Source organism: Pygoscelis adeliae, unplaced genomic scaffold, assembly GCF_000699105.1.
Source record: "Pygoscelis adeliae isolate BGI_AS28 unplaced genomic scaffold, ASM69910v1 Scaffold327, whole genome shotgun sequence".
NCBI classification, from domain to species: domain Eukaryota; kingdom Metazoa; phylum Chordata; class Aves; order Sphenisciformes; family Spheniscidae; genus Pygoscelis; species Pygoscelis adeliae.
The window spans coordinates 129,773-139,731 of record NW_008825300.1 but is presented as its reverse complement, the minus strand read 5'-3'; the positions used below and the strand labels follow the sequence as shown (position 1 = coordinate 139,731).

Genomic DNA, 9,959 nt, shown 5'->3' with positions numbered 1-9,959 from the left:
TTTTGTCACGTATTAAAGGTTTTGGTTTTTACAATACACTGCATTACAATTTAAAAGTATATCTGAGCATTTTGTAGTATCTTGTAATGGATTGTGACATTTAGTAAACCCTAACATACATTAAATACCTACTATATATTCATTCCTGCAAATATATATCGGGCTTTTTAAATATGGATCAAAGTAATCATTAAACATTTGTAAGAATAAAACCACAGATTGTATTTTTCACAACTCACATTTCCACATATACAAACAGGCTGTCTGCTATGAGTTCAGTGTTTTAATTATGAATGAAACAATATGGTAATAAAGTTGAATTCACAACCAATGCTGAATTAGTAACTCAATTGGTTAATGATATTAATTTCAATAATCAGTTACTCAAATGGTCAGACTAAGATGTCAGATAATGAAGTCAGAAGTTTAGCACAAGAAAGGTGTTTTCTGTTTAGCCTGTAATAGAAGACTGAGTAGGAAATTATTCCCTTTAAACTTTTACCTGAAGTAAATTTACAGCCACAGAAATGGCCTTGATTTAACTGTTGGTGGAAAACAACATTTTCTTGTAGGTGGTGTTCCTTGACAACAAAGGATCTCCCAGTTTAGGTGCTAAATTCAAGACGTAATTCATGCTAAAGAAGTAAAGAGTGAAGTGCTTTTTTCTTACTACTTGTTCAGTGATTTGTCTTTAAAACCTGCTGAGATATCTATTTCTGCAAGATTCTTCTCCCCTCTGGTTTACCAGAGAATCAGAGCATTGCAAACACACACACAGAGTTAACTTTAAAATATTTTTAGTAACCAAATATATTTAGTTAAAAAAAAAGACCCAAGGTGGACAATTTTCTTGCTTCAGATTAATATTTCTTACTGTGTTTGGGTTTGGTTTGGGTTTTTTTTTTTTATAAAATAGAGACAGCTTTTGAAGACAGAAGCCTGTGTCCTGAAAATAATTTATATAATCAAAATAAAAAATAAAGAAGAGTTACCATGAATTTCAGTGTCAAAACTCATCTATTACATAAACATGAGGATATGGCTTGAATTCCCTAAACTTATCTTTTTTTTCCCTTGATAGCAGCTACTGTAAAATCCCTGTGCTTCTGGATGCTGTGGAAGATCTCCCTACCCCGACTGGCCCAGCAATATGTGCCTCCTAGACTCCTGCCTCCCCAGAACGAAATGAACTAGATTTTTCACCTTCTTTCTTTCTCATCTCAGCTGAGGCAGACACAGCCAGCTACAGAGAGCTGGGGGAGAGGAAGGAATATGTGGCAGGAGTTGCTGTGCTGCTACAGCCACCTATTTCCACTCTCTCTAGAAGAGCTGGAGTTGCAGACCCTCTCTAACACCCAGGAGCTCCTTGATTTCCCTTTGAGCATCGCCTTCTTGCAAAAACATGTCTAGAAGCCACAATGTAGCTCATAAGGCATTTGGGACCCTTTGGAACGAAAGCTCGGGTAGTCCTCATTATCACTGACAATACCCTTTCTGGTGATCTAAACTTGAGGGGCTTAGAGACTCAGAACTGATCTTTAAGCTCTTTCTTGCTGCTTCACTACCTGCATTTTATTGGGTACCTTCCCAGACTTACTATATCATTTATGTGTTACGTAGATCTATGTCAATAAAGTTTTATGCTATTCCACATCCATTTTTCCCCCTGCATATATATATCACCTGACAGAAAATGGTTAAAAAATGTTTCTAAAACACAGTTCCTCTCCTCTAAGAGAGCATACTGCCCTATATTTGGTAGACCTCAGATATACTGTATTTTGTGAAGTATTTCTTTATGGCAAAAAATAAGCTTGCCACCAGGTATATTAACTTTTGCTAATGCTGCTAAATGCTATTCATCCAACATTATTCACACAGGAGAGCTTAATCACAAATGAAATCCATCCTTTAATTATATATCAGTATAATAATTTTTTTCCAATAATTAACATTTCTATATGCTGAGTTTGCAAGTTTCAGCAATCATAGTCATCCTCAGGAGAAAAAGAAAGATAATTGGTGGTATGTTAACTGCCTGAATTGCTTCTTTCTTGAGTGTAATGAGTGATATTTACTAATCACTCAATTTTATAAATGATTTTTTGTTTCCTTTTTCTTGTGTCTTGATAATGACAGAGGCTTCTGTCACAGGATGCTTCAGGGCGGGACTGGATTCAGCTGTTATGGAAGAAAGCAACAGTCTCTGCCTGGGCTTCGTATTCAGTTTATCCAACCAGCAGAGAAGAGGTTTTTCTCTACTTTTTTCTATTGTTGTGTTATTATTGTAGATTAATCTGACTGTCACATATATTTAGAGTCACCTAATGTTTTTAACTATAAAACCCTCTTATTCTACATTTAAAAAGTTATCACTACAGAATTCAATTATTCAAGCTAAAAATTTTCATATTAGTGCTTTGCCTCAGGCTGGCTTTTTTAAAGCTTTAACTAAAACAGCCTTTTTAGAGAAGATTACTGCAAAGTAGACAACTCTATCAAATTTATAATGACTGTCCTACCAATTTTTTGAAAGAGCCTTGAAGCACGAACAAGTGACTTCTGAAACATCTCCTTATTCCCTGTCAAAAAAATCCATCTTTTAAAGCAGAATCACAGGATTTTCAGATTCTTAGCACATACTTCATAGAGATGTTACAAGCTTTCTGTTCTGATCATAATCCTATCCTTTGGTACTCCTTAAGTGCCAACATGCTCCTCGATCTACAAGGAAAGTTTTCTGTAAGATCTGTGGGTCAGGCAACAGTGGCAAAACCTTCAGTCATACCCTTCAGTCAAAAGCAGAAGTACTGGGCTGTGTTGCTCTGGCTGCCAGAACAGGCCATAAGATTTTGTCCCAGCTCTTACTGATGTGTGTTAGTATTTCTTAACACTTTTTAGCCCTTATTACTGAATAAAGCCTCTTTATGGAGCTTAAGAATCATGTCAGACTGACTTCCGCAGAATGACTTCCACACCATTTTACACATAGAGCAACAAGGAGCTGCAAAGTCAGATAACAGGACACACTTTGGTGTGGCAGACAGATGTTTTGCCATGTATCCACACTGCTTTTCAAAATGCATGTGTTGAATCTATAAATTTGGCTAAGCTTTAAGTTTCCTTCTTCCATCCAAAGAGAATCTCATCAAGAGCAATGAAGGTTAGCTGTGATCCTTTAGCCTCAAAATCTATGTCAATGTCTTAATTAGCTGAGGTGTTTCAGAAAAATCACTATTTTGCACAATCCTTGCTGCTCATATCCATTTCCACAAACTGTGAATTACAAACCCCAAAATGTCTATGGAAGGAATTTTGCCATCAGTCATGCAATCAGTGGCTTCCTGCAGTTCCCCCCTCATGCCCACATGCTCAAGGGCGAACTCCTGATCACAGCCGTGAATGTGGTGCCAGCTGTATGCCTGCCATTCCTGACATATCAGTCAGAGCCAGGCAGGCAGGCATCCACCGAGTCTGACTTAGCATGCCCTTTGCATACTTGCTTAACATTTTAAGCTCCAATTAGTCACAATTTATGCTCAGTATCACCCTATTAATTCACACTAATACCTGAGATGACCTTTCTGACCAGCCAAATCTTTCAAATTAGCAAGCAGGAACAAGCAAGAAAAGTACAATGGTTCTGAACAAAAATATGCAAATGTCATTGGCAAATGTCATTTAAGTTGAATAATTAAATTTGTGTTGGTCAGAAATCTGCAAAAGTTGCCATGTTTTCAAACATACAAAATTTCTCCACGGTGTGAACTTTAGAGTGATTCCCTACTCCAGAAACTTTCTTAAGAACAGTGAAAGCTGGTGGCTTTGACTTAACAGATTCACAGGTTAATTTGTATCGTATTGTGAAAAGGCCTATTTGTAGCAGCATTTCAGTAATACTGTGTGCAGTGAGGATAAGTATTTCATATTTATGTTTAAGTTTTCATATTTATGTTAAAATTTCATTTTTATATTTGTTTAAAATGTTTATATTCTAAAAAATGGTTTAAAATTTCATATTTATGTTTAAATTTTATTTCTATTTAACAACTCCATCCACCTTCCCTGTCCAAAAGCAAAAATATCTAGAAATATTTGAATATTTCAATTGCAAGCCAATGGTAGGCAATTACAATGGCACCTAGTAAAATGTCTTTTAATGATAGGTAAATTGAAGACAGATACTAAATACATCTTCGTATTTTCAAAGTGTAAAATCAGTTCTGCTTAACTGCAGATCACATCTAACAGCCACTTTTAATGCCTTTGTAGAAAATGAGAAGTGGGAGAAACAGAAAAAATTTTCCTTGCAACTGTGTAAGCTGCCTATTATTATTATCTGAGTTTTTTTAATTAGCATTTGAGTATAAAATTAGCATGAGATCTAATCTTTTCAAACACCTGTAATGGCTCTCAGCTGAGCACACGCCTAACTAACCATATGCACAGCTTGATAAATGCTTTGATTGGTTTCCTAAATCAAGTTTAGGTGAACTCCAGTCTGTACGTAGTTCAAACTATGACGCTGACTGGTTCCATTACTTTAATGAAAATGTCCCAGGTCATTCTGTACTTCACCTTTTAGATAATACTTTTTAAAAAAAAATCAAAGAGTACAGTTATAAAAAGTCATGGTGAGGAACACAAAAGCCCACGGAAAGTAGGTAGTTTATGATTGTAGTATCTGGGTCAAATAACAACAAAGAATAGCAAGAATTGCCTAAGACATATATATGATGATGTGAAAATAATTGTGATTATAACAATTGTATGTTTATACAGCAGAAGTTTTATTCTTGTGCATTAGTACAATAAAGGCTTCACTTCTTTATCTCTGACTTTGAAGAGATGGGGGAAGATGAATAAACTGTCAGTTTGAATTAATGTTCGGTCATAAATATTTATAGCCCACAGAAAACAATCGTATGACTCTTTAGGATTGAGCTAATTAGTTATAAATCACATTCTAAATGTATTAACATAATTCTTTTACAAAAGCTCTGGCTTTCAGTAAATAATATTAAAATACTTGGGTTATAATAAATGCAACAGAAGAAACATTTCTAAACCCAGTGAGTGACTATGAGAGGTTTCTTTCCGCTTGTTCCACTTACTGGGTCTACCCTCAAGGCTATTTCTTTGTAAGCCTTGATATATGATACTTCTTTTGTTTCAAGTTTAAAAAATAAAACTATGAAGTATAAATTCTTACTAATAGAAAACCATGACCTAATACGCCTGCTTCACTTAGAAGGACATGCATGAAGTGAAGGCATTGATAGATTTGGTGGGAGTTTCCAAATCCCAGAGTGTTTAGTCTCTTTTTTTTAACCAAAGAATACTTATAATAAAACAAAAGACAATCATTTGTAGGTTGCAAGTCCCAGATCTTGTTTATTTATAAAGCAATAAATATTAGAAGCACAAATAAATTGCACGGGTGTGTAAACAAACTGTACAATGACTGAAGAGTTCAGGAAGGGTTGCCAGAAGACTCCAAGAAGCATGTTGTCGTCATCCTGAGTGGGAAGTAAATTGAGGGAAAAAGTGCTTAGAAGCACTTGCGGTGGACAATGGATGGACCAGCTTCATCATACTCCTGTTTACTGATCCACATTTGCTGGAAGGTGGACAGAGATGCTAGAATGGAGCCACCAATCCAGACAGAGTACTTGCGCTCAGGTGGGGCAATGATCTAGGATAAAGAAAAACAGTTACATTTCTGAACAACCAACCCACATCACCAATGTAACAAACCACTAGATATTTCCTTAAGTAAATAAAGAACTTTTCTATAGTAACAGTATTGACCTTCAGCAGCTGGTACAATACGTGTAATATTCCTTAAGAAAATCTATAGCCATATTTTCCTCTTTTCTAACACTTGCTTCTAATCAATATAATTATGCTGATTAAACGGAATTTCTTCTCATTTGTCCATCAGCTGTTGATCTCACTATATCCCAATTTAATGATGTGGACATTTTCCCCATCCTTACCCACATTTTATAGTACAGAGTCAAATTCCTCACCTTGATCTTCATAGTGCTAGGAGCAAGTGCAGTGATTTCTTTCTGCATGCGATCAGCAATGCCAGGGTACATTGTCGTTCCACCTGAGAGGACGTTGTTAGCATACAGGTCCTTACGAATATCAATATCACACTTCATGATACTGTTGTAGGTAGTTTCGTGAATACCAGCAGATTCCATACCTTGAGAAGAAATAAGACAGTAGATCAGTAAATTATACAAGAGGTCTTTGGGAAAAGAACTCTCGGCATATCTCCTCATCATTAATATGAACTTCTATGACATTTTTGTTGTAAAATTACTTATTGATTATTAAATGTTATAGAAAAACATAAAAAAATAGAATTACAGAAGTAGCTAAGAAAACAAAATTTATTTGTTAGAAAGGGTAGGAATCGTAATGCATGTGCGAAGGAAAGACACTCAAAATATACAGTAAGAGAAGAAGTAGACACACAAGATAAACTCATTTAGTGTATGACAATGGGAGAAAGTTATATAGAACAGAAAATGAGTGTCACGTTATGTCAGAGTCTCACAAAAAGCATTAGTTGAATATAGAAAAGACAGCAATAAAGACAATAAAAGCAGCTGAATTAGAACTGAAGAAGACAATAGTAACTTAATTTCTTTTTCAGCCTACTCAAAATACAGTCTATGCCATTTATAAACATCAAGGCAAGACATAACCAAGACATGGACCAAGATATTAGTACATGGTGGTAAGGAAAAAGAAACCAGAAGCAAATGTTTGTAGGTTGCATTCCAATTTATTAATTTTAACAGGTGCTTCCTGAAAGGGCTGACACTAGATCCACAGTAAGACGTCAGCTGATGAACAACTGCATTTATTACTCAGGACGCAGAGTATAAGCATTTGCTATATCCGTCAGCTGCACTCACAAACAGCAAAGCTTACCATCTTGACCATGGCAATGTTAGTTACAGTGCATATAAATATACACGCACCTTCATTCCACTTTCTTCCCCTCCCAGACACTTTACTTCTTCATGGAGTCAGATACTGTTTTAAGTGTAAGGCTTACAAATACAGCACTGGAAGCTATTCTTGCCAGCAGTGACACAGGATCATATAATATCTCAAGTTGGAAGGGAACCATAACGATCATCGAGTCCAACTCCCTAATGATGATATTCTAACTGTACATTTTACCACTAAAAAATTGTGACCTTAAAACCTGATCTAAAACTTGCAACAGGAGCCCAGAGCTCAGCTAATTACCAGTTGAGCTCACATCAAGCACCGCTTACAGGGACCAGAGGATCTAACTTATTGTTTATTTATGTTTGATTTCCTGCCAAATTTAGGTAAGCAGGAAGAGGAGTGGGACATCTTCAAGATCTTCTGATTCATTCATACCTCCTACAGAAAAGAGAATTTCCCCGGAACACTTACCAATAAAGGATGGCTGGAATAAGGTTTCAGGGCAGCGGAAACGTTCGTTACCAATTGTGATCACTTGACCATCAGGCAATTCATAGCTCTTTTCCAGAGAGGAGGAAGAGGCAGCAGTGGCCATTTCATTCTCAAAGTCCAGTGCAACATAGCACAATTTCTCTTTGATATCACGAACAATCTCACGTTCAGCTGCAGATATATGGGAATCAAATCAAAGTTTGGAGAAGCAAAATACTAGAGGAAAAAGATGGGCCAAGAGAGACATGAGGATTTTCACAAGAGGGCAAAGCTGAAGGACTGACCTGTTGTCACAAAGGAATAGCCACGCTCCGTGAGGATCTTCATGAGGTAGTCAGTCAGATCCCTGCCAGCCAGATCCAGACGCATGATAGCATGAGGCAAAGCATAACCTTCATAAATCGGTACATTGTGGGTGACGCCATCGCCAGAGTCAAGAACAATGCCTGGGAGAGAAATGTCAGAGAGCAGTTGGAATCACCTAGCAAATGCTTAGAGCCCTTAGGCACAGCGAGCAGCAACAAGCACAATAAAATATAGGGTTTTTCAGGCACTATATAGTAGCATCATTCTGTTTTAGCCACAAAGATCTTGCCCATTCCTTCTGCCTTTGCTTGCCTGGACATTCCTGTTTGGTGTGAACTTTCCCAGAAAACAGTTGTTCCATACATATTTTAAGCTAATCCAAACGAACAGCCTTCCACTGCTGCTACACTGAGCAGTAAGTATATTTGTAATAGTGACTGTCTTGGTCCAATAATGGGCATCTTTTGGGCCCAGTTTAAACCCTTAACCTGGTGTAACTTGTGTAACTGCAGTACCTCCACAGGAACGTCTCCTTGTTTGCATCATGACAAGCGGCAGGAGAGTCAGTGCCTCAGTGCCTCTCTGAAAGCAACACAGACAGGTCCACGTTGTTCTGTCCACAGACTGTTTTGTACTGGCTTTTCTGCTACTGCTATCATCAATCGCTATAAACTAAAAATACCTAGTTTTCCGTAAATTTGAATGAGTTATGTTTTTTTTCCCCTATTTGGAGTGAAAAGGAAGGAGGGTTCCTGAAAGGAAAAATCTAAATAGTGTTTATTTTTTTATTTTACCTGTTGTACGACCAGAGGCATACAGGGACAGGACAGCCTGGATGGCCACATACATAGCAGGTACGTTGAAGGTCTCAAACATTATCTGGGTCATCTTCTCACGATTAGCTTTAGGGTTCAAGGGGGCTTCTGTGAGCAAGGTAGGGTGTTCCTCAGGGGCCACACGGAGTTCATTGTAGAAAGTGTGGTGCCAGATCTTTTCCATATCATCCCAGTTGGTGATGATGCCGTGTTCAATGGGGTATTTCAAAGTAAGGATACCTCTTTTGCTCTGAGCTTCATCACCCACATAGGAATCTTTTTGACCCATACCAACCATAACACCCTAAGAGAAGAAAAACACAGAAAAGCATTATTTGAGGAAGACAACATCACAGAGCCCAAACAATTACGTCACAGACAACTGCGATATTTTCAAGAAAGGTACAAGCAGACACACCACTAGAAGGTTGTTTAGGAAAGGAAATGAGCATTATTAAAATATTAAGTCAACAGAATTTGAAGTTTTCACATAAAATCCTTTTTCCTTTAATCAGATGAAAGGATTTTTTCCCCTTTTTCAATGCACCTCTTATTTGCAATTACTTCTTTCTGGTCCTAAAGTTTGACTGAAAGTAAACTGCACAATATCATGAGCAGAAAAAGATACAGAGAGACATACAAAGAGAGGTTATAAACACGAAGATACAGAGCAAAATGAGCCTTCTAGTGAAGGAAGGTACTCTGTATTACTATGGAGCCTCAGCAGTAATTTATTCACGATAACAAAATACAAATTGCAAATGTTTTAGTTAAAAAAAAAAAAGCACTACAAAGTTTTTACCAAGGAAATTGCAGGAGAAAAAGTACTGTGTTTTCTCTATGCTGATTTAACTGTGACAAAAGAGGAGGAAAATGAAATGGGAACAGAGAAAAGGAGGCTTAGAGAGCAGTGAGAAGGTAAGATCAGCGACAGACAAAAGAAGTAGAGGCAATTGAAAGAAGGTGTTTGCTATGTGACACGTTGAACAGGATGGGTGGGAAGGGCCTAAAACAAACTGCACCGTGCGCAAATTCAGCCAGCGGAGATGCCTTTGAACTGGCACCAGCAGCAGGTCTGGCCTTCGGGATGGAGTGGGCAGCAGCTTTGTAGGAAGCTGGGTTTGGGCCGCCGCAAGAAGTGAGCAGAGCGAAGGGCAGGGTATTTGGGGCAGGACAGAAGAACTAAGGAGGGAAGGGGCGAGTGCAGGCGACTCCTGCAGAGAGCGGGAAGGCTCGGTCCGGCCCCGGTCCGGCCCCCCGTATTTACCTGGTGCCTCGGGCGGCCGACGATGGACGGGAAAACGGCCCTGGGGGCATCGTCTCCGGCAAAGCCCCCCTTGACCAGCCCCGAGCCCTTGTCGCACCACA

General features: G+C 38.1%; 1 protein-coding gene across 1 annotated transcript in view; it reads right to left on the bottom strand.

Annotated features, from left to right (window-relative positions):
- Positions 1-5,366: 5,366 nt before the first annotated feature.
- Positions 5,367-9,959, bottom strand: part of ACTC1 (actin, alpha, cardiac muscle 1) — a 15,266-nt gene continuing 10,673 nt past the window's right edge. The window contains exons 2-7 of the mRNA XM_009329985.1: positions 9,859-9,954; positions 8,571-8,895; positions 7,755-7,916; positions 7,450-7,641; positions 6,033-6,214; positions 5,367-5,695 (exon numbers count right to left, since the gene is read on the bottom strand). Coding sequence (XP_009328260.1) covers positions 5,552-5,695; positions 6,033-6,214; positions 7,450-7,641; positions 7,755-7,916; positions 8,571-8,895; positions 9,859-9,954 — 1,101 coding nt within the window. The 3' untranslated portion in view covers positions 5,367-5,551. The remainder of the gene's footprint in view (positions 5,696-6,032; positions 6,215-7,449; positions 7,642-7,754; positions 7,917-8,570; positions 8,896-9,858; positions 9,955-9,959) is intronic.